Source organism: Lonchura striata, chromosome 6, assembly GCF_046129695.1.
Source record: "Lonchura striata isolate bLonStr1 chromosome 6, bLonStr1.mat, whole genome shotgun sequence".
Classification (NCBI taxonomy): domain Eukaryota; kingdom Metazoa; phylum Chordata; class Aves; order Passeriformes; family Estrildidae; genus Lonchura; species Lonchura striata.
Genome location: NC_134608.1, coordinates 50,519,066 through 50,543,211, shown reverse-complemented (window position 1 = coordinate 50,543,211; position 24,146 = coordinate 50,519,066). Strand labels below are relative to the sequence as shown.

Here is a 24,146-nt window from a genome sequence, read left to right as displayed (position 1 = left end):
TCACTCTCCCTACTCTCCCTATTTTTTATAACTCTCAAGAGTATGACAGCAGAGTCATGAGTCAGGCCCAGCTGCTGGCAAACCATCTCCCTTGTCTGTGCTGGACCTTATAAAAGGCTGCTCTGCCCTGCACAGAAATTTTAACAGATGGGAAAGGGTTTGACATTTCATATCACTGAGTGAAATGCCAGACATCTGCAGGGCACAAGAGGGCACCCGGTGTTCCCACTCCACCTTCTGCATCCTCCCCAGAGGATCTGGAGTCCAGGAATCAGATCCACCCCCTCCTCCCTGGTTGTGGAGGAGGCAGCAGCTCTCCACTGCAGGAAATCATCAGTCAGTCCTTGTTGATGCCATATTTCCCTTCATGCCCTTGGACTGCATCCTTACAGAGCACACCTGTAAAAATTAGGGTTTAGGAGAGCCCTGAGTGTTGATGAGGCCACCCTAGGAGAGCTCACACTATTAAGATTCTGGTTTTTAACTCATGGTTTTCCAGCTGGAAGCAGTTGCCTAGACAACAAGTGTGATTCAGCAGCAGTGAATTGTCAGGGCAACAATCTCTGGCCATACCTGGGATGTGCTAAACAGCACAACCAGCCAGCTGACATGGAAGGCCACACCCAAAAAATTGCAAGTTAAATCTTCCACTAGGGTATGTGGAAAGCCAAAGTGACTTTGCACTTGCCCACCTCAAAAAGCTGAGTACAGTTACTCCACACAGAGAAATAAAAATATTTTTAATAATTTGGCAAGAGAAACAATCCTGTCTCAGCATGACAGGAATCCATAAAACATGACTATGTACAGCCCTTCCATGGTTTGTACACAGCATCCTCTGTTTACACTGTCACCATCTTTTCAGGGATATCACTGTTTAATGTAGGAGGAAGTTCACTGTGTTGCTCATGTAGAATTTGCTCTCCATTTCCTGATGGAACAAGGCACTTGTGTTTCTTTCCAATTTTAAACATTTCTTTCACTGTGTTTTCTTTTAGAATATTTGCACTTTAAGAAAATACATGCCTAAAATGTATTGAAGTATGAGTGGGGAGAGGAAGGAAAATCACAGTAGTATGTAGTCATGCTTTATTTTTATTAATTCATAGGCCTTTGAAAATATTTGAAATTTTTCCCCTTCAAATATAGCCAGTCTTACGAGATATTAATTATTCATTTCCCCAATGTATTTCAAGCAGTGCAATCATAATTAAATAAAATACCTATTTATTTTGCCTGACCATCTCTCTGTATTTTAAAGTGTATTTTAACTGTTTTAAGGATGTAAATTATTTGGATGGGAGCTGGGGTGAATGCTTTTGGTTTATTCTGCTCTCTCACAAGCTCTGATAAATTTTGCTAAATTCCAGCATGACCCCTCTTAAAAGTGCCTTAAGAAAAGTTATTTTGTTCTTTCATATAGATCTATCCTGCTCGAATGGAGATTTTGGAATGAAATTTTCTTATTTTTTGAGGGACTGCACAAACTCACTGAAGCTTCTGATATTAAAGCCTCTGTGTTTTTAATATGAGCAAGAGGCTGCTTTGTGAAACATTTTCCTATGGAATTAGGAAATGTTGTCACATTCTAGTTTAGCTTCACTTGCCACAATTTTTTCTTATTGCTCATGATTATTTGGGTGTAAGGGTCCAGTTTAAGTCAGTTCTAATTGCCCCTAAGTCCATAACAAGTTGACCAGCAGGGCTGTCAGGGCTCAGCCATTGCCTTACAAGGAGTTTGGGGGTCCTTAATGAATGATTTTCCTGTCCATTTTGTTGTCCAGTGGGGTAGAAGAGTCAGCTGAACATAGCACTATATCTCAGTAACCAACCTCAGGCTCCCCAGGCCACCAAGCACAGCATCAGCCACATCACTTGTCCTGCATGTCACAGACGAAAGGGACTGTTATGTTTTCAATTTTTATGAGAACTTGTGCCTATTTTCATATTTTTCCTTTCCAACCTGTGTGTGCAAGTATCAGGCTCATCTTTTCTTTATCAGAAGATCATTAATGACACAGGAGAATGACATCAGGACTGACACATGAAGAGCTGCATGCAGTATTTTCAGTAAACCGAGGGATTTCAGAGCTTCTCTAAAGAGATTGGGATTTTTTTCAGCCTTCAGCCAAAGTGTTATCAATTCCTACACCTTTAAAATGCTAGATCTCTTGTTAACTTAGGTTTTGGAGGGTTTTTTTAAATCCTAAATGTGCTTCTTATATCAAGAATTATGAGGATTGATCAACTAAGCTCACTCAAAATATGCTACAGAATTTGAAAAACATACCTGGATTTGTTTAGCAGACTGATGCTCTCCTGAAATCACAGGTCAATCATAACAGGACAGGAAATTTGTCATAAAAAATAGGACCAATACTTACAAACTTGTTAACTCAACCATGGTTTTAAAAAGTGAACTCAAGTGACCTGGGTTTAACATCAACTCACCTGAAAAATCAAGCATCTGAAAAATAAGCAACATATCTCCCAGATGAAGCAATTACCTAATTAGTGACAGAAAAGCAATGAGCATCTCATCAATCTGCTGTTAAACACCAAAGAAAGCATTATTGTGTATATCTGGCAAGCAGCTCCAGGTGACTTGACAGAGATATTTATGATGAAAGATAACTGCTAATAACAGAAGCCATTTCACATTCCACACAGGAGAGACTAGGAGCTGAAAAAAATATTTCAGAAGCATCTCAATGATTTTGTGATGATAAAAATGGCATTTTCGTTAATGCCACCAAGCCTTGAATGCAATGCCATGCTCCTTCTGTCTGCTTCAAGTTTTCTGCCTTTTGCATTTGCAAAATCAAAAGGGTTTACAATATGAGTGTGTGTTATCCTACACCTCTTTACAATGACTTAGTAACAAACAGCTTTAATGCAGCCAGTGCTGAACTGGAGTTCAAGGGCCATTTCTTGGAAATCCAAAATATACTGAAACCTCAACAAAGAAAATGGTACTCTATTAAATCTGCATGCTGTGCAGGGCTAATAAAAAACCTCTGTTGGGTCATAGATACCAGAATTGTCATAAATCCATGAAAAATTGTTGTTTTAGTTATTTTATTTTCCAGCTCTTTAGTGCATGCTGTAGAAAAGGAATGGCATTTTACCAACATCAGTCAGCCAAATCTGATGCAGTTACACACAGTAACAGGTGTATTAAACTGCTTATCCAAATCCCACCTGCAATTCACTGGTTATGTAACAACATTAAAAAAAAAGTTTTAAAATCAAGGTTTGTGCTGGGGCCATTATGCCACCTGAAGTTGTAGCATCATCCACCTGCACTGTTGATGCCCCATGCTTGAAAAGAAAAAAAGGCAAATCTCCATGACCACTAAGGCCAACAGGCATAACTCAAACTGAAGGAGCCAACCCAGTGTCCACCATCCCTCCCTTTTCCTTGCAGTTTAAGTGGTGGAGATTTGCCTTGTTTTAATAGGAAAACCTACAGCTGGCTGGAAAGGACTGGATAGGGTTACTAAAACTGTTGTCTGTTCTAGCAAGGGGGATGAGCTCAGAATAAGTTAAATTATGTACACTTCTGCACCATTCTCACTCAAAGTGATACTCTCAATTACAGGTGACAGTTTCTATTATCGGAAAAAAAAATGCACCGAGTGAAAGAAAAAAAAGTTTCTGGATCTGGCAGGTTTCAGGAAGAAATCCCAGCCCCATGTTAGCAGCCTCCTTATTCTTCTCTGGAAAGGCTTGACCTGCAGGGAGGGAAGGAAGCCTGCTCTGTCATTTATCACAGTGACTTGCAGCTATCTTGTTTTTGGAGACAAACAATGCATTTGGGGGCCTTTGAAAAGCAGGAGCAGTGCACCACTGCGCCTCGGCATGACTGCATGAGTATGACATGGACAAAAAAGCCTTTTCATTCCCCCTCCTACAAGAGCCTCAGGGGATTTAGCTTCCTCTCAGTACCTCCTGCAATCTACATAAAGCTATTTTTTGCCACAGGGGCTCAGTGCTGAGTGACTGAGCACTCTGGAGTAACACTTGGTAACACTTATTCTTGGTAACCCAACAGCCCCTCGGGGATTTACTCATGAAACAAGCCCAAAATGGGGGAATGCACAGGAAAACTGTCCAAGACTGCATTCCTCACAGCTTCACAGCAGCTGGAGGGTGAAGGATAGTCCATTTTTGTACACGTTTCCTAAATTTCCAGGCAGCTCCACCTGAAAGAGTGCTGAGCAGCCCCAGCGATGGCTGTGACGTGTCCCAGGAGCTGCCTGCCCTCTAATCCACCAACACTATTGTCAGAACCCCAACATTTGGGATATCAGGATCCACAAATTCAGGGTTCAAGAGCCCAAATTTGGGACTGGGGGGGGTGGTTTGGAACCCAAAATTGAGGGTTGGGGGGGCTGGCATACCAAATTGAGCGGCTCTGGGGTAGCAGAAAATTGGAGGCATCAGAACTCCAAAATCTAGGGTCAGGACTCCAAAACTTGGGGGGTCAGAACCCAAAACTGAGGGTTCCAGAGCTCAAATATGGGCATTTGGGGGATCTTGAACCTGAAATTTGGGGATTTCAGGATGCAAACTCCTGAGGAGAGACCTCACTTTGAGATGAAAATATTGTTTCTGATGAGTGTCTTGAGCCGGCAAATAGGAGAAAGGTGTGTTTCTTCCACTAATTAGAGCTTTAGAATTGATTTAATTAAAAATGGGAAGGAATTATGTCTTGCAACACTGAGCAAGGCAGGTGAATATGATATAATTTAGGCAGGTAGAGGGAAAAAAGGAATGCATGTGCAGGATTTGAGGCAGGGGAGCTACATGAGCTTAGCACAGCTGAAGTCATGAGTAGGAATTGGATACATGTTTGGGAGGAAGATTCCCCAATTCCCTCTACCCCTCTGGTAACAGGTATTTTGAGAGTGGGGGAGAGGAAAGGCAGGACATCAACACCTCTGCCCACATAATTTCCTATATGGGGAATCACAGAAGTAATGGAATGGGTTGGGTTGGAAGGGACCTTAAAGATCACCTCATTCTGACCTCCCTGCCATGGGCAGGAACACCTTCCTCTAGACAAGGTTGCTCAGAGTCCTATCCAACCTGACCTTGAGCACTTCCAGGGACGGGGCATCCACAGCTTCTTTGGGAAACCTCTGCCAGTGCCTCAGCACTCTCATGGTAAAAATGTTTTTCGAAATATCCAATCTAAAACACCTCTTTCATTCTGAAGCCATCCCCATTGTCCTGCCACTACATGGCCTTGCGAAAAGTCCCTCTCCATCTTTGTTACAGACTCCCTTCAGGCACTGGAAGGCTATAGTGAGGTCACCCAAAGCCTTCTCTTTTCTAGACTGAATAATCCAAATTTTCTTAGTCTTTTTTGATAGAAGAGATGCTCCATCTGATCATCTTGGTGGCCTCCTCTGAACTCATTCCAACAGGTGCATGTCCTTCCTGTGCTGAGAGCTGGGACCCCAGAGCTGATGCAGCTCTGCAGGTGGGCTCTCACCAGAGCAGAGCAGAGGGACAGAACCTCCTCCCTGCCCTGCTGTCCATGGGTCTCTGGATGCAGCCCAGGATCTGGGTAATTTCTGTGATGCAAGTGCACATTTACACATTGCTGTGTCATGTCCAGCCCCTTGTCCATCGTTATCCCCCAGTCCTTCTCAGCAGGGCTCCTCTCCATCTGCTCAGCTGCGCTTTCCTGTGCTGCAGGGGTGCCTGGCTGCTCACCTACCACTGCACATCCAAGGCTTCCAGCTCTGCAAAGCCGTGCTCTCACTGCACAACCACCACACCATAATAACATTTCACAATCGGATAAAATATCTCAAAATAGCAGCTCATATTTCTCTGGCCAACTGTCAGATAATGCACTATTGAGACAGCACAAATTTTATACAGCAGGCAGTAGCATTCTTCATGAAACAGCTAAGGGAAGTGAAAAGCTGTGAAGATCCTCCCTCATTTTCTCTAGCCTTGTCCACTGCTAAGGTGAATCAAAAATAATACCCATTTGGTTTTTTTTTTTTTATTATGGTCTATCACCAGGGATGTAACTGCAGTAAAACTGGAAAGAAGAGACAAGACAGTGAAGTAGCAAGAAAAAAAAAAATAATATAAAGGAGAGGAGTTGAAAGAGCTGGAAGTAAACAAACCACCTTTCTAAATTTCCTGTATTGTTAAAGGGGTATTTCCTGCACCAACACCTTTCCAGACTGAGGGATGAGTATATGGATTTGGTTAAAAAAATCCCTCATCTGGTAGCCCTAAAAATTTCCTGGAATATCCAGAGCATGTCTGAAAAGCATCAAAGAAATGGTGAAGTTCCCAGCCTCAGAACAAACAAGATGGCAGAGCAAGGAGCACGCTCATAGCTCTCAGGGAGTGTCATGGAGTAAACTTCACATCTAATTCTAGAGACTTTCTCTCTCCCAACATCCAATAAGGAACATCCCTCCTACACATAGGTGAGCAAAAGATGGAGGGTGGCTGGTTGATGTCAGCAATCCAATTCCCTAAGACATGCTGAATAACACTTCTCATTTCCACAGCCATGTTCTGTGTCTTCCATGATAGATTATTTTTCTTTTTACATCCACAGACTGGAGTACTCATAAGTCCACCTGGGGCCAGGGCAGAGAGCACAAGGCTGTAGTTAAATGTCAGCCTACAGGCTGTAACCAGAACAAAGCTGAACTCAAATTTAAACAATCTATAGTGAGACCTTTCCCTGGTACCTGTGCTCTTTTTCTTTCATTCAGCAAAGCCTCATGCACAACATCCAGCCAAAGGTGAATTTTAAATCAGACAAACAAGCATTTACAAAAAATCTCCCCATATCACACACATCAGGATCTGAGCATATATTGAATAGTTAATTGCACAGAGATGGGGTTTTCAGTTGTCCCCCCTCAAAAAAAAAAAAAAAGTTATAAGTTATAAAACTGCTGTATTTTATGCGTATTAAAACTTGACAGTGCCTATGTTATAAAATTGCATGTTATAACTTACAGACCTCTGGTAATTTATGCATGAAAAAAGTTGACAGTACTTGTGGACACAATTGAAGTATCATTAGAAAACTTTTTGCATAATTTCTGCACCATATTAAAAGACTCAATCTGAGATATTTCAGAAGAGGCTCATTAAAGGGCTCTAGTATTGTTCTCTGCTAAATAATCTGTTTTATTACTCCCTCTCTCCGTACCTATTCTTATCCAAGTCATCTACCCTGACTTGCCAACTACCTACACAAGAGAGGTGAAGAGAAACTTAATTTAAAAAAAAAAGAGAGATTTTCTATATTTCCAGCATTGACATTGAAATGTTCATACTTCATTTACTGTACACAGAATTCAGAATTTTTGTACAGCTGCACTGTGACTGAGATGGCATTAAAAAGGTAAATTTGGACATTACAACTGTAGGAAAAAAGGAGTTGTTGGTAAAGAAGCCAGAATTTCAAATACACTCAGAGCCTCACACCACTGCTGGAGCATCACACTGCTACTGGAAACACAAGCACTTTTATGCTGCACCATGCATCAGAAGAATATATGCATAAAAATATCAGCAGCTTCTCTTTGTGACAAAGTCTGGTCCAAATAACCAGCCAGGAAGGTAAAGATGCAAATCAGTATTCTTTGCATTGTTGTTCTTGGCATGATTCATAAGAACCACAGGAAAGGGATTTAGGCACATGTTTCATAGCATGGATATGATCTCACAGTTCAATAGGGGCAAGGTGAAAGCAAAGAGATTTTTAGCAGGAAGATAATCATCAATGCCAAAAAAATCAATTTGAGTCAAAGATAATGCATAGCTTCCTCTATCAAGAGAGTTTAGCATAGCAGGAACTGCCCTCAGCCTCACCCTGCACCCACAATCCAGGGCTGTTCCCACAGGCTGGGTGGGAATGCTCCACACAGGATGGCCAGAGAAGCACTGCACAGCACTCACACTTGTTAATTAGCAATAAAAGCTTGCACCTAAACAAGTACATTTTTGTGTACTGAGATGGGAACAGATCCTTGTCTCCCACCCTCAGAGCAAGGTTTCTTTCACTCTTAACTCAGCATCTCTTTGCTTTATGTTAACAAATCTACAGCTCAGCCAAGACAACAGGAAAACCTCACTGCAAGGGATGAGCAAAATAAATTCTTCTGCTCTTGCAGGTATTTCACTTGAATTACATTTTAAAACAACCTCTTAGTCCGTGCAGATTTTCCAGTGAATGAATCAAATGCATATAATGTATCATAAAGACATTACAGTGAACAAAACAGCGTTAGATCACCAAATTTGAGCTTCAGTTTCTCTCCCAGGCGCATTTGAGATGCCTGCAGTCCCAGCCTGACCAGGAGGATGCCTGGTGGACAAATCCTGGCTTCACTTCCCCAGGAGCAAAGAGTGGGGCTGCAGGCAGCAGGTCCTTCTGCCTTATTGGCAGCCAAGACCTGATGCCCAGGGAAGACAGTAAATATCGGGAAAATATCACCACCTTCCTTCTCAGTCTCAGAGGCAAAAAGCAGTATATTTGCACTTAATGATGCCATATTTGAGATTATATATTTGATAATCCCTGCAGTCAGACTGAAGCTCAACTCCAGGAGCTCTGAAAATTACGAACATAAATAGCTGTGGCTTAGCCTCAGCTCTCTTGTAAAGAGCAGCTCACCTGCACCCAGAGCTGATGGGAAGAGTGCACCTTCACCTAAGGTATAATTCAGACATCCAAAAAAAGCAGTATAATATTGTGTGGTTGCTCATTATTTTTCATAAGAGAGAGGAAACAACATCTGTGTAATACAACTACCAAATATAAGTGGAGAGTGGAATCAAAATCTCTGGTTTTCAACAAGTCTGGAACATTAATTCTCAGCTCTCATTTTAAACAAGTTTTTATATTTTAATTCACAGTTCCTTTCCTTGTTATCCATACACCTGCATTCCAGGCACAAGTAAATTGCCTTGGATCTCAGTACACCCATTGCTTCAGGAATCATTTTACATTTGCAAAAGGATGAATGAAAATAGCCTAAAGTCTGATATGAACATCTTTGGCTGTAGTAGCCAGCGTCCCATACTCCTGGAGGTAATCCTCTTACTGTGATTAGCAGAAGAACAGAAGGTTTGTAAGGAGGGACTTAAGGGGGCTTTGGCCTCAGACAGGGTTCATAGCCCAGGCTGGCTCCTCTGCTTCTTGCATGAGTGGCCCACACTGAATTTCAAAATCCTTGCTAGTTAAATACATGCAAGGGATTTCTGGGAAGGTGAGAAGAAAAATGAAGTGTGCCAGAGAGAAACAAAAATGTATATGGTGCATGCTGAAGGTGAAAAGAGAAGTGATATTTGAGGTGGTGGAGATGTGGGTAAAGCAGTTTCTGGAAAAAATGTGTCAGGGTATCTGTGCACAATGAAGAACACAGGTGGGGAGAAAACCACAGCAGGCAACATCACAGCTTCCAAGAGAAGGGGGCACTTATCCATCAGTGTCTGGATTTTAGGCCTGCTGAAGCACAGAATGCCATGAAAGGAAAGCTACCACCAAGACCTTCAAGCCTTCTGTTCACACAACACACTGGAGTCCCACTCCAATCCTACTGATTCCGTTTCCTCTCAGCATTTACCTGTTACTCACTTGTTGCTGGTAAGACAAGGCTATAAACTATTCATTATTTAGAAAGCTGATTTTTCCCCCTCCAGAAATCTGAACTGTGCAATTTAGCTCCTCTGAGATTTACTCAGACCCACCTAAATAAACCCAACCAAATTCACTGACCACATATGTCATTCTTGGTCACAGCACTGCCTCATGTGTTCATAAAAATGAGTTCACCTGCTCTACAGTGTTTAATAATGAACAGCCCCCAGTTTCCATACTGGCTCCTCTCTTCATTTCTTGTTTCTGATTCATCTGCACCTTCCTACCAAAAAAATATTTTCTAGTCTGAGTGCACTGTCTCATAATCCAGAAGATAAATCCATTCTACTAGACCTTGTTACAAAGCCCAAGTTTCATTATTCTTCCTAATCTAGCCAAATTATACTAAAAAGCAGAGCATTTTTATTTATTCCACCTAAGATGAAAATAAATATTATGGAGGGATAAACTAACTTTAAGCAGGAAGTTCAGTTTGGGAAAGCTCATTCACTTGTACTTAATGTACTACTGTATTAAAAAATAACCAAATTCAAGTCAGGAATGAAGCAAAATAGAAACCACAGCATCCTGCAAACAGGCAAAACAGACTGTGTGGAGCCAGCCTATCCTGGACTGACTCTCTGACTGACAGCTCCTGCCAAATCCCTCCAGACCTCTTCCTTACACAGCCTTCCTCAGAAAACTCTCTGGGAGCATCTTTCACCAGCCAAGCAAATTCCCCGGCTTTCAGTAGGATTTTAGGTTACAGCTCTGCAAAACAACCTGGGAGAGCATATCGAGACAAGCCACATTAAGGAATTGGCTTTCATAATCCAGGAGTCCCAGCAGAAGAAGTTTGAACAGGATTTTCAAGTTGGAAAAGTTTCACTTTGAGAAATATGTTTTAAAGGATTGCCAGCAAACTCTGTGAAGACAAGAGTGAACCTAGGTGAGCTTGCACACAATTCCTCAAGAACAGAGCAATAGTTCAATTCTAATATCAATTTCATCTGTGCCTGGAGGGGCCACGAGGAACTGTACCACCCTCCAAAGAGCCCTTTGTGTTCACAGGCAGCAGAAATGCACAGCGTGGAGGAGGAGGGCGCTGGAGATGTGTGAAACAGCAAAACTTCAAAACAAACTGGACTGTTTCCAAAACAGAAGAGCACTGCCTCTGGAATTACATCTAGGCATGATCTTGTCTCCCTAAGGAGCCACAAACTGGTGGAGGAATTTGAGCTGGTACATTTACCTGACAGGTAAGTAAGTAATTGGATGTTTGACACAGTGTGGCAGTTTGTCAGAGTAATAGGACCGCAACACACCACAGCACCAGTAGGATAAAAGGAATCAAACACACAACACAGCAAGCTCATAAAAATAAATAATACTGGTTTTTTACAAGCAAGGTGACTTACCTGCCTGATCACCTATGCAGTATACTTCTAGAGACAAATTACAACTTAAGAATTACTTTTGAAATTGATTTTGAGCTGATTTGTTGACAATTTGCTCTTCAAAGACCTGTACTCCTCTGGGAGCATCTTTGTTTTCATACAAGCTCCTGGAATCTTCCCCTGCTCTTGACCTCAGCATTCAAACATTTCAGATATATTCAGGCACTGGCTAATATCCCTCTTCTACAAACACAGGTGGCTGCTGGCTGAACTCAGCCTGGTCATCTCACTGGACATCCCACTGTGTCAGCAGCTGGGATGGCTCTTCTGTCCTGACTCATTTCTGAAGGGGAAAACCATCTCTGTTGGTGTTCAGCCATGAACATTATTCCTCAGACTTCCGTTAGCAGTGGCATTAACACAAATTACATATTGGAGAGAGAAAAGGTTTTCTTTTTATGATAATGCAGATCATGAGCGACATGGTTGATTTTTCTTTAAGATATAATCTAACACTGAGAGCTGCAGCAAGAGCACAAAGAATATCTGATAGCTCAGAGCTGCAGTGTTCTATCTTCCCTGCACTGTGCATGGATTCAGGCACAGCAGAGAGTGACAATTCCATGCTCCGGCACCAGAGATGAGGCACTTAATGTGTCTTTTAGACATGGTAACAAAAGGCATTCGTACAGAGTGTGCAACGAGACCACAGAGCAAGGAAAGAGAAAAGTGTTAATAAGAGACTCAGAGCAGCATTTCTTATGGTACATCACTCTTCACAGGCAGTTTTGTTGGCTTCATATTCCTCCTTCCATCCTGAAGAAATCCTTGAATTGTCTTTATGGTTCAAAAGACAAACTGAAGGCAGGATTTAAACACAAAGCTTTGCAGAGACCTTGGAACTTTTACAGAGATCTATAACTGCACTGACAAAAAATGTGTATATTTTGTTTCGATTCTTATTGCAAGCTAAGAACTCAAGTGATTCTTTCCTTCTTACTGCAAATTCCTAGCTTATGTTACCTGGACATATAACATTACTACAGATAAACCAAACACCAGCTGTAACACTGACTTTCCTTTGAAAACTTACCCTTCACTCTCACTACTGAGCTGCTGGCTGTGATTTTTACTGCTCCAAGCACCAACCACAGAATCATTTATGTTGGAAATGACCATGGAGATCAAATCCAACCATTAAACCAGCACTGCCAAGTCCACCACTAACCATGTCCCCAAGTGTCACATCAACATAGCTTTTAAATATCTCCAGGGATAGAGACTCAGCCAGCTCCCTGGGAAGCCTGTTCCAGAGTTTGCAACTCTTTCAGTGAAGAAATTCTTACATTTGTTAGGATTATCATGCTGTATATGAGCCAAGTAGTTTTAAATTATATTCTCAGGCTACTTTTGTTTAAGAAGCTTTAAAATTTCTTCTTCAGGGAAGCAGGAGCTGAAGTTTCCTCTCCCACACCTCTCTGTAAGGCTGTCACAGGTCTCTGAGGGATTCACACACTCCAAGGACGTGCTGCCAACCAACACAAACATTCACCCTTGAGCATGGGAGGATGCACATGAACTCACCTCATGTCATTCCAAAAGCCTTGGCTTAAGGCAAGAAACATCACTCCCAAACTCTAGCTTCTACATTATTGAAATCAAGATGCTTTATTATGAAAGAAAAACAAAGAACCTAATTCCAGCAAACTAAATGCACAACACTGATAAACTTATAAGGATTTCTGTATCTGTTACAGAAATGTTTTAGTCTGGCTCCACTTGAGGGTTGGCTGATTCTACCTCTCCTTTTGACCTGTAGAACAACTTTCTCTTCTTGTCCTCCCAGATTCTTTGTCCAGTGATTACAGCTTTAAAGGTACCTCATCCAGGAGGAAACACCTGAAGACCCAAGAAGGCAAGAGAGAAGGGTGGCTTGGCTGCAAATAGAGAGGAGCTGTTCTTTGATGTAATTAAAGTGCACTCACTGCAGCAAATCTGTACATGCGTCAGGATTTCACAGATGCTATTTCAAAGGAGAGAAGGAAAAAGAAAGTTAAGTTTCTCTAAGACAACTTTTTTGGATGAAGTTTGGAGGACAGCCCTATTTATTAATCGAGGAAAACATGTCCCAGAAAAATCAAGACAGAGGAGTCAGAAACCTTCAAAAACAAAGATCTAAGATCAAAACCCTCCAACTCTGACCCAGATGCACTGTCACAGCTTTTCAACACAGGCTAAAAAAAGGCAAAACCAGAAATAGCAGCTTCAAAAGAAAGTAAGAAACAACACTGGTATCCAGAATAGAACAAAGATACAGATCAATGGAAAAAAGTTTCAAGCTGTCTCCAACAGCTGAAACATCCTGAGAGTAGGTTTCCCAAAATATACTTCCAAATGCTGTTGGATAAAACCTCTGTCATTCACAGTGTGGTAATTACTGAGGTCGGGATGGCTGCACTGAAGCTCTCCAGGAAAGAAATAGAAAGTAAGTCTGGATACAAAAAAAGAGATAGAAAAGGGTGAAAAAACTATGGATGTGTTGGTTGTTGGTGTCAGGAAGAGGTGTGAGAAAGGAGGGATGACTTGACATCTGGTATTTTGCTGTGGCTTATTGTTTTGGGTTTTTTTTGTAAAAAGAAAATCTTTGTTCTTGCATAGGTATGATGTGAAGGTTACCCATTCCTTCTGCAAAACTTCTGCTGCTTCTGAAGAAATCCTTCTGGACCACCCATGAGAGCCAAGCACAGTCCACTGATTAATGAAAAAAACCTTGCAAAATTATGAAGAACCACTGATTCCTTGCAGTTTTTCTAAATATGGACTCCAGATTCCCATTCTGCAGTACTTGCCCATATATTTGATTTCAAACAAGTCTTTTGTGCCCATGGGTTGACTGAAATCTGCACACTAAATTGTGCCTTCAATTGAATTCAACTACATGAATGGTATTAGAGCTCCCTCAAGCCTTCACAAGAACCATTTTGACCTTCAGTGGTCAAATTTGGGTTGTGTTGTTGAGGTTTAAGCATTTAACAATCTGGTAACCAGCTGCTGTGAGAGCTAGGAAGGACTCAGGTGTTCCAGCTCATGAGAATGGCTCTTCAGTCTTACAGCAGCCAAAGACTGTTCACCATTTTGACCTTTCACCTTTCATTCATATTAATGTCTCTTCTCTCTGAGCTTTCATTTCCACTTGGGGACGATGAGAAACACTGGGTAAAACCTCTACTTGGCACCTCTATTTGCAGATAGCACCAACACAAGGAGGTTCCAAGCTTCTCCAAGAGCAAGGGCCTGCATGGTTCCCAAAGAAAGCTGGGGGGAGGCAGCAAGAGTGCTGATGGACACCAGCCCAGCTGCCAAAACCTGCAGCAGCACTGAACACTGATAGCTTGGAAGAGAACAAGTTTCACTCTGCCCTGGAAGATGAGCATTTCTGCACACCCAGGGACTGCAGGCATGGTGAGCAGGTAAGCATGATGCTCAAGAAGAAAAGAAGCCAAACAGAAAGTGAATATAAACTGCCCAATTAACAGCTTGTCACCAAAGGCAGAAGGTGAAAGAGAAGGTTTTTTTACTCTAGAAATTAGCCATGTGAACCCAGAGTTCCTGAGGGTTTCTAGGATCATCAAAAATACCCAGTTTTTGTTTAAATTTCTGCCTATCCTGTGCTTTCAGCTGGCAGTGTTCAGAGTGACCAGGGAATTACAACAGCACTAAAATGAGAGGAAAGCAAAGATGTGCCTGAGATAAGGCCAGCTTTTTGGAGCCAGGTGTGGAAATGCCAAACTTGATCATTGAGAGCCTTTTCTAATTGTACCTGCTTCTTTCTCACATACACACTGGTCTAGGCTGGGGGAGGGTGTGGAGGGAAGCTTCCCCTTGGTTAGCAGAGCAGCTGCGGGGAACTGTGCTCAACAGGGCTCCCTCACCCCGAGTTTCACAGTCAAGTGATTGGATTTGCTCTGGGTTGCATAAATTATCTGCAGGAACAGCCTGTGGATGTCCTGGGCAGCAAGCCTAAGGGAATACCACAGTCACAGGGCCAAATGCTGAGACACACAACAAATGTCAAATAAAGCCCATTAGAAAAATATCTGCCACCTGCACACACGTGTGGCCATTTAGAAGGGACACAGCAACTCCCCTCATTTCCACGGGGGAAAATCCCTGCATGTATCTTATGGAGTCCAGAGGCCAAACTCTTTGTTTAATTAGTTTAATTTCATAGATGATACCTGCTTTCTTTTTTAATTATGGATGCAATTGCATTTATGGGAGGCAGCACCTGCTCCATTGGCCCTTTCCCTCCATTCCTGCAATGCTGATTCATGGATGCCAACACAAGAATACCTGGGTCTTTTTCCCAAGAAAAATATGTTGATAGTCACACAGTGCTTGGCTGTTCACAGGGCTGTCCCACAAGTCTCTACCACAGAGCTGCCACCCCGAGAGCCTCTGGGACTCCTGCGGCCACTGGTGAGTGAGACCAAAGCTGGAACATGATCCAAAAGCAAACATCAGCCACCAGGGTTTGGGGTAAAAGAGAGTTAGCTCCTTCTCCTGCCAGGAACCTGGCACAAGATGGGTGTGGATGGCTCAGCCTGAGAGAGCAACCCTGCACTGGTTTTCAGAAGAAGACTATGAGTAAAAGCTGTGATTCCTCAAAGGACTTTTCATCCTCACAGCACTGAAATATGTGTGTGTGTGTGTGTGTGTGTGTGTGTGTGTATAAATATATATATATGTATGTACATATATATATATATGTATGTATGTATAGTACACAGTTGGATTTATTAGAAAAAAAACCCAATACTGAAAACTGGCCACCAAAATACAGCCTAGGCACTGAAATATTATATTTATGCCCCCAGATGATGCAGGAGAGCCAAGCAGAGTGGACACACAAGTACACAAGTGCAGAATGTTCCCAGGTGAAGACTGATGAACACTCATCAGTGATTTCTCCATCAAGGTCAGGAAGACTGAAAACTAGAGAAATAGACTGCAAGTAATACATAAGCTTAGATCACAATGTGATAGCTCTGGGAGAAAACCTCCAAGAGGAATTTCTGTGAAATGTTTGGGTTGTTTATTGTAGGGTAAAAATATTGAAGCTGCTGTAAACTTGGGCTGCATGGGACAGACTGAGCTCTTCAGGGTCTCACTGCTGCTCTTTGAGGATGTGCCATCAGATGGAAAAGATCTTCTGCATGGGACAATGCACACATAAAATCACAGCTTGTTGTGTAACTCAGTTTTATATATGCATAAACACACACACCTTTTTAAAGAAAATACTGTTCCATTGGCACCACTGTATCTGTATTTTTATTGCTGAGGCAGTGGGAATGCACCAAAAACGAGTGAAACTCCCTGGATGCACATATAAAACATATATACCCATGCATCCAGGGAGCGTGGGCAATGCTGAATACCTGGTTAACCACTGAAAACCACTTCCAAGGGCTATTTCTGCAGAATATCGTGGTGGCTTATGGTGGTGATTCAGTGAGGTGCTAACACTGTTTATGCTTAGCATTTCAGGTATAACATTTCCACAGACAAAACCAAAAAAAAATTAAAAAAAGAAAGAAAGAAAACAAAAATAGTGTGAAGTTTGTACCTTTTTCTTTTTTCTTGATCCAGGCTTGAAGAACCTGTCAGTTGCAGCCGCGAATCACATAAAACAAAACTAATGCTACAATAAATTTCTATTTCCAGGAAGAGGAAAAGCATGCATGCTGGTTTGAAACACAGTGGGAGTATTTAAAATTCAAATTTGAAATATTCCCAAATTCAGCCCTCTCAGCTCTGTGGTACCCAGGCTGCACACAGTGCTTACTTGAAAGCATCACTCTTTAGCCATATCCTGGCTCCCTGCCACCTCCATTTCCCAAGCTTTAGTTAATATTTGTTGAAAGCTTTGAGTAGCAGTTCCTACAGATCACCTTTCAGAAGTCTGGGTGACTGCTGAGGTGACCAGTGCATCTCAGAGCCCTGCTCAGAGGAGAGAGCCTGGGAAACATTTGCATTCAGGGCTGGGAGCACCCCCAGTCTGGCCACCCCGGGTGAAATTCGCAGCCTGGTTTCCAAACAAACACCTTGTAAATATCCTCAAACGCCGCTGCTGGAGTTACTGGGAACGCAGGGTGTCCCAAGACTGGAAAAGCAGCATCAGTAAAGGGTTTTCCTTCCCTGAAGAGGGCTCCCCATCTCGGTTTATATAAAGAGCGCGATGGTTTTACAATATCAGGAAGGAAAAAAAAAAAAGAAAAAAAAAAAGAAAAAAAACCCCCAACAAACCATTAGAAGACAGACGGTACCTGTTGTAACTCCATCTACTGTAGGACATGTTCCTGTTGCTGCTGACACCGTCCATCTCCGGCCCGGCTAGCGCGCTCCCGGCATGGCTGGCGCTGCGGGCAGGGCTGGCGCTCACACACCTGCCCGGGGCTGGGGCAGCCGCCTCCGGCCTTGCGCGGCACCGCCGGAATTCACCGCCCGGCAGCGCCTTCGCATCGAGCTCCGCTGCTCGGAGCAAACCACTGCCGGTGCCGGGGAGGAGGAGGAGAGGGAGGGATGAAGAGAAGGGGAGGCTCCCGGGGTCCCCGCCGAGGGGCCGGGCGCTCTGAGGCAGCCGGAGACGCGCAGGTGACAAACGGGAGCGCGGCTGCTGAGCCGCTTAAGGGATATTCAGCCGGGCTTGTGCGCCTCCTGCTCCGGCACACGCGCCTTATTTATTTATTTATCCCGGTTGCCACAGATACGGGCCCGTTGCGCTGACATCAGCCGCCTCCCAGCCCGGTGCAGATCTTCCCGGGGCCGGGGCGGCCCCTCGGGGACGCGGCCTCGCCTCACCGCCCGGCCCCTGCAGCGGGCAGGGCGCCCGGAGGGCAGAGCAAACCCTCGCACTCCCGGCTTCAGCCGCCGCTCTGGCGCTGTGCGGGGTCCCAGCTCGCCAGGGCAGCGGTGTGAGAGCCCTCCAGCCTCAACGTGGCTCTTCCTAAGCTGGCACCCGAGGCCAAACCACCTTGGTGGCTCCTGCACACGCGTCCCTGCTGGGGACAGCGGTGCCCAGTGCCAGGGCCTGTCCGAGCACTCGGTCACCTCCGTCAGCTGAAGGCAGCACGGGGCTCGGGTGCTCCTGTGCCTCTGGCAGCAGCGCAGGGCCCACGGTGCTCCCAGGTGCCCATGCCTGCCCAGGGGTTGGGAACCAGGTCTGCTTCCCGATGTCCCACAGCTGTGAGGCTTGGCTGCCTGGCTGGGCAGTGTCTACTGTCCTGGAGGACTCATTGCATGACTTTCCACGCATAGAAGCAAGGATGACTCCCTGCAGTTCCCCACATTGTTTCCCAGGCCTTGCTTGAAGAGGGGGGCAACACTTGCTTTCCTCCAGCCACCAGGAATTTCCCTGCTCTCCATTAAACATGGTCATGAAAGAAGTCCCAACAGCCTTGTGAGGGCATCAGCAGGTTCTCTCTCCATCTTGGATGGGCTCCATTAAGTCCCTATAAATTTGTACAGGTGGAGCCCCCCAAAATAACCCCTGCCTTTATCCTTACCCACTGCTCCTGCCTCTTCTCCTCATGTCACCTCCTCACACGGACCTTGGAAATCAGGTTGGTCAAGAGGCAGTGGAGGCTCTGGGTGCTGTATCTACTGTCACTAAATCACCCAGCAACAACTCCCCATTTTCCTTGTCAGGCAGAGACAGCAGAATCATGACCCCGTCTCCTGCAATACCACAGCACATGGGGCTGCCCAGGTCTGACCATCCCTAGGCTAAGGGAGGTGCTTCTAGAAGCAGTGCCAGGTCAGCACAGCCAGCCCCCAGGGCAATGCAGGACATCTACAGACACACAGAGAGGTGGAAGACTGCTCTCAAGCCTTTCCCAGACAGTCCCAACTCTTTGGCCTGTGCTAGTATCTTCTGACTCCTTCATTCACTGCTTGGCCAGCCGGGTGCTCAGCCCTGCTCTTATGTGTAAGATCTCTCATGAGAAATGTATAAAAATCCCAAGGATACATAAATAAAGTCGGGAAGGGACTTAAGTGAATGAGGCCTTGTCACTCTTCTCACAAACCACTGTATCTGATGAGGGTTTCATGCTGAACCTCCAGAGGCTGCTAGAAGAGCTCCTAGAGCTCCAGAAAGAAGCTGAAAGTCCTGGAGTTCCACCCTGCTGACAGAGACTTTCCATTCCTAGCTCAAAAGTATTCACAGACATCAGTTAGCCAATTGTTCTTGCACCATCCAGTTCCTTTATTCAAGTAAATGAATGCCTGCCATCACTCTTTAAATTTCCAGTCTTTATAATCAAAGGCTGAATAGAGCAAACCCTCCATCCCTTTGCATCAGGACAGGCATAACAACCCCAAGAACTTTTACCATGTACCAGTTTTAAACTAAATCTAACCCTTTCTGAATATGGGTGATATTTGGCCATACTTTTTCAAACAGGGAAAACATCAGAGTTCCGTGGAATGGCAATTAAAATGCCCAGACTTGAGCCCTGCTCCTTGTAACTGCATATACCGCATTGATGTGATGTATAGACAGTGCATTCCCCTTCATCTCTTTCATAATCCATGGAGTGACCTGGATGAATTGGACCACCTGGAAAGCAGTTACTCACCGCCCATCTCATCCACCTACCTGCTCTGCTCAAATTGAAACCATTTGCTTGTCTGTGGAATTACTCAGGCCATTTTCCACATGGGAGCAGCTGGAAAATCATCCTGATGAGTCCCTGCAGCCCAGAGGAACCTCTGTCAGAAACAAACCCTTCAAGTCACATCAATAGAAGCAAGGAGCACAGGTTGGCTGCTCTCCTCTGTACATGCCTCATTCAAAGTGCAGCTCACTGGCACCTCAGGCTCCTTCTCACTTGTCCTGGACCAAAGCACTGAGCAGTAAAATTTCAACCACAGTGGTTCATTCTGACAGTGCAAATACACCCAGACCTGTCTTGTCCCAGCATGCTGAGGCAGGTGGGATGCAAAGATTTGGGGTTGACCCTGCTGAACCTCAGGACAAGAACAACCTCTCCATACAGGTAACACAGCAGAACCAAACCCCTCCCCCCCCCCCCGCCAAATTTTGGCAGAGTAGTGCTTGGAAAACTTGCCTGTGCCTGCCTCAGGGGACCCCTTCATACACATCCTCACAGAAAAGGAGCTCCAGAGTAGAACCAAATGTGGTCTCCACTGCTCTGCTGCAAGTAAACAACATCTTGAGAGTCCTTAGAAAAATACTCTGGGCAGCAGACTTAGCCTCCTGGGACCCTGGCATCTCCCTGCTTCCTGCACATGGTGAATGCAAAGTCTCCCAACCCACCTGCTCAGGAGTGTGTCAATTCCTGTTTCAGCAAATCAAACCAAATGCTAATAACTGACAGTGAAGCCTTTGCCTGTGATCGATTGTGAGCAGCTCCAGGTCTTGCTGCTGGGCAGTGACTTTCCTCTGGAGCGTCCCAGCTCTGCTCCTGCCCCTGACCCCACAGCCTGCTGTGCTGATAATATCACTTCAAAGCTGAAATTTTCAGAAAGGTTTTGATGGTGAAGCCAGGGCACTCATGAGCCTGTGTAAGGGGCAGCGACACAAACGAGATCCATGCTGGAATTCAGTCAGGGAGAGAAACGGTTTTCTTGTCATTCATTCTGCTCCCGGTGCTTCAGGGCACATGTCACCATGTGTTTGAGCACGGCTGCATCCACACACATCCAGAATGAGTCACGTCTGCTCCCTGCTTCCAGAGATTCCCTCTGACCACTGCAGATGCAGGGACATCTCAAAGCAAGAATGTTTAATCTGTGGGGAGTGAGTGGCTGGGCTTCTGGGTTACAGCATATGAATGCTGGAGCAGAAATAACATTTCAGTTCTTCTTAAAAGCAGTGAGAAGCTGCCTCACAGACTCCCTATCCCACTGCCAGCTGGGAGAAAGACTGGAACTGAGCACTGAAAAGACACAAAATCTTCCTTGTTTCAGGTGTTCAGAATAGAGCAAATTACTTTATCACCCAAATAAATGTGATCTGGAATATTAGCTTGAGCTGTTGAAATACCACAGAAATTAAACAGGCAGCAGGGCTGCAGCAAACAGGCTGTTGCTGCATTTCCCTGCAGACAAATGGCAAAGTACCTGCTGAGTCACTGGATGGAGCCTAGCAGCTTTAACAGTGCAGAGTCAAGAACACAACCCAAACTCTGGACTAGATATTCTAGAAACACTCTGAGTTTCAAGTGTGCTTTTTGGGCATGCTCACTCTCATTATGTATACATACTGTATCAACAGGACCGACGCTGTCCCCACCAGCCCAAACAGTTGCTCAATGAGATTAAGAGTCCTTCAGCAGCGCTAATTAGTGCTTACGCAAGCAGGGATTTCTCCAAGCCCTCGGGGCTGCTGCCTGGAGGTGAGGATGCTCCCGGATCTGCAGGCGCTGCCATGCCACAGGGTCGCGCACTGATGTTCCTGCCCTGCTGCTTCCACAAAGAAGTTCCTCCTTTTGTCCTCCCGAGGGTCTGCCCGCGTTCAGAGGGGGTTCTGCAGGTGAGGAGGAGGTGGAGGGAGCGCAAGGACAGGGGAGATCTGGTCTCTTAAGCACCATTAAAGCAGATTTTTCAGAACGCTACTGTCCCATACTCACTGCCTCCAGCTGGGTACAGTGCCAGGGTGACATTTGGGAACATCAGCAGGAGACTATTGCAGCCCAGCCCTCACGGCAGCTCCAGAGGAGTCAGGCTGGCTTGAACAAAACACGCCAGTTCTCATTCAGTAACCAGACAGGTTCTAAGACAGCTCCAGGAAAACCTCCAGGAAAACCAGTTACAAACCCTTTCACAGCTGGACAGTGCACTCCCCTGCAGAACAAACATCTGGACCTTGCTTAGGAGGAGATTTGGGCCTGGACACAGGAACAGTACTGCAGAGTCTGCATCCCCACAGAAGCACTGCTACCTTACAAGAAGCATGAGATACCTGTGAATAAAACACTACATAATTTTAAAATTAAAAAAAAAAAAAAAAGACAAATCACAAAAGGCTTGTGGAGCAGCTCATTGAAATGAGGAGAAGCAGCAATGGGACAAGCAGTGGTGACTCCAGGACACCCAGCATGTCTGCTGGGAACCCCATAAGCCAGTGCCTTGCTTATGTCATCATAATGCTTTATGCAGGGAACACCGGAAGGAGGAACGTGCCTGTCTGCTTTTCCACTTTCCCTCACATTACCCTGCCAAAGTAAAGCTTATGAAAGTTGGGCTTAACGATTTTGCCTGAAAAGAGAGTATTTACATCCTTAAGTGCATCTGGCATAATTCTGTATTTCATCTTCCTTTCAAAGGATAATGCAGCTTCTAAAAATTCCCTCCAAGAGCCATTATGATTTTATGCTGCTCCTGATAAAATAAACAACTTCATTCGTCAGGCTCCAGGCATTTTGCAAAGAAGCCAGCATGACAATTTACATCTTGCAGAAAGGAACCTGAAGCAGCACCGCTTTCCTAGCAGCAACCAAGACAGCCTAGGAGACACCCACACTGGCCCTGCAGCCTCCACCCTGCAACACCCCCATTCCTACACAGCCACAGGATGACCCAACCCTCTGGTAATCTTCTGCCTGGAAGTGTTTAGAAACCTGACCCTGGTACCCATGGTGGTTTTAAAGTCCCAGTTTTCACAAGTGTAAGAAACTGGCAATGCATTCTTCAGAGCTCAACTTCTTTCTTTTTAAGAGCTAGAAAATACTATATTTAATATATATATATATGATGTGTATGCTATACTTGCTCTGTAGAAAATACTATAATTACTAAAGCAGAGGAAGTCCACAGCAATGTGGGTGCTTATCTGTATTTTTTAGCAGGCTCAGTCTCCCTCATGGACCATATTGCTGAAAGGACAGCGTGGTGGTTTCATCCATCTGTACAGTGTGAACTACTAAGGCAATCTCTTAGTAATTCATTAGCTCTTTTCATCCTCTGCTCCTCTCTGAAATATATCCTAATTTTCCACATGTACAGAAATGGTGGGACATAAAACATAAGACTGTGCCAATAGATGAGTATAGTGGCCTCCTGTGAGGAATTGCTTTGTTAATCAATAAAAATAAAAAGCTGAAATACAAAAATTGCTCTGACAATTTAGAGTTTCCCTTGAGTTAAAGAAGGCACAAAGCAGCTCTGGACAATGATGCTCCAACTGACCACGTTCCACTCCTCTGGGACACCAGCAGCTTCCCAATGTTTCCCTCAAGGATGCAGCAGCTTGTGTCAGCCCTGAAGCCCCTCAGGAGCCAGCTGGCAGTGCCACTCTTTGGGAAATTCCAGTTCCCATCTGCTGGGGATTTTTACATTGCATTCATCCCTCTGGACTGGCATCCTCCTATTTGTGAAAGAAGTCCTGAGCTTTATCAACTGAAATTCAGGTTCAACAAAGCCACAATAGTTTGTTTTTTTTTCCAATTTATGCTGCAGGAGCAATGGCATCAGCCCCAGGTGTCAGTAATGGTGTTTTAAATCCCTGCCCTGCACTACATGTGTTGTTCTCATTCCTGTCCCTCCATGGTTCCTGCTGGCTCCAGCATTCAGAAGGAAACTGCTGATGCCTCATTGGGTTGTGTCCTCAAACACCATACTGGCATTCCCAGATGTCTGCAGCTACCACAGCCAGTGGAGAAGTAGCCAGCCAGGCAGCCCTGTCCTGAACAAGGACTGACACTGACTGGCTTCTAATAGAGAGATTTTAAACCATAGATAGGATGGGCTGGGTTGGGAGGGAAATCAGAGAGGATCTCATTCCAACCCCCTGCCACAGGCAGTGACACCTCCCACTGGACTAAGCTAATCAAGGCCAGCCCAGCTTTGAACACTTCCAGGAAAGAGACATCCACAACTTCCCTGAGCAACCTGTTCCAGTGCCTCAACACCTTCACAGTAAAGAATTATGCCTTCTTCCATAAGGCATTTTGCTAGAGAAGGAATTCAGTACCAGGCACATTAAAAAAGGTTCCTCAGGCTTTATCAATCAGATTTGGGAAGGGGGAGTGCAGGGGGGGGGAGGGGGGGGGGGGGGGAGGAGGTGAAAATAGAACAAATTTTAA

At 44.6% G+C, this 24,146-nt stretch overlaps 1 protein-coding gene across 5 annotated transcripts in view; it reads right to left on the bottom strand.

Annotated features, from left to right (window-relative positions):
• Positions 1-17,616, bottom strand: part of TUB (TUB bipartite transcription factor) — a 144,361-nt gene extending 126,745 nt beyond the window's left edge. For 2 of the 5 annotated variants that reach the window (XM_077784281.1, XM_021529502.3), the window contains exon 1: positions 17,364-17,600. In XM_077784281.1, the coding sequence (XP_077640407.1) occupies positions 17,364-17,419 (56 nt within the window). In that variant the 5' untranslated portion in view covers positions 17,420-17,600. Of the gene's footprint in view, positions 1-17,363 lie in introns of all 5 variants that reach the window. The other 3 variants (XM_021529503.3, XM_077784282.1, XM_031505069.2) reach the window with 3 other exon arrangements.
• Positions 17,617-24,146: the final 6,530 nt, after the last annotated feature.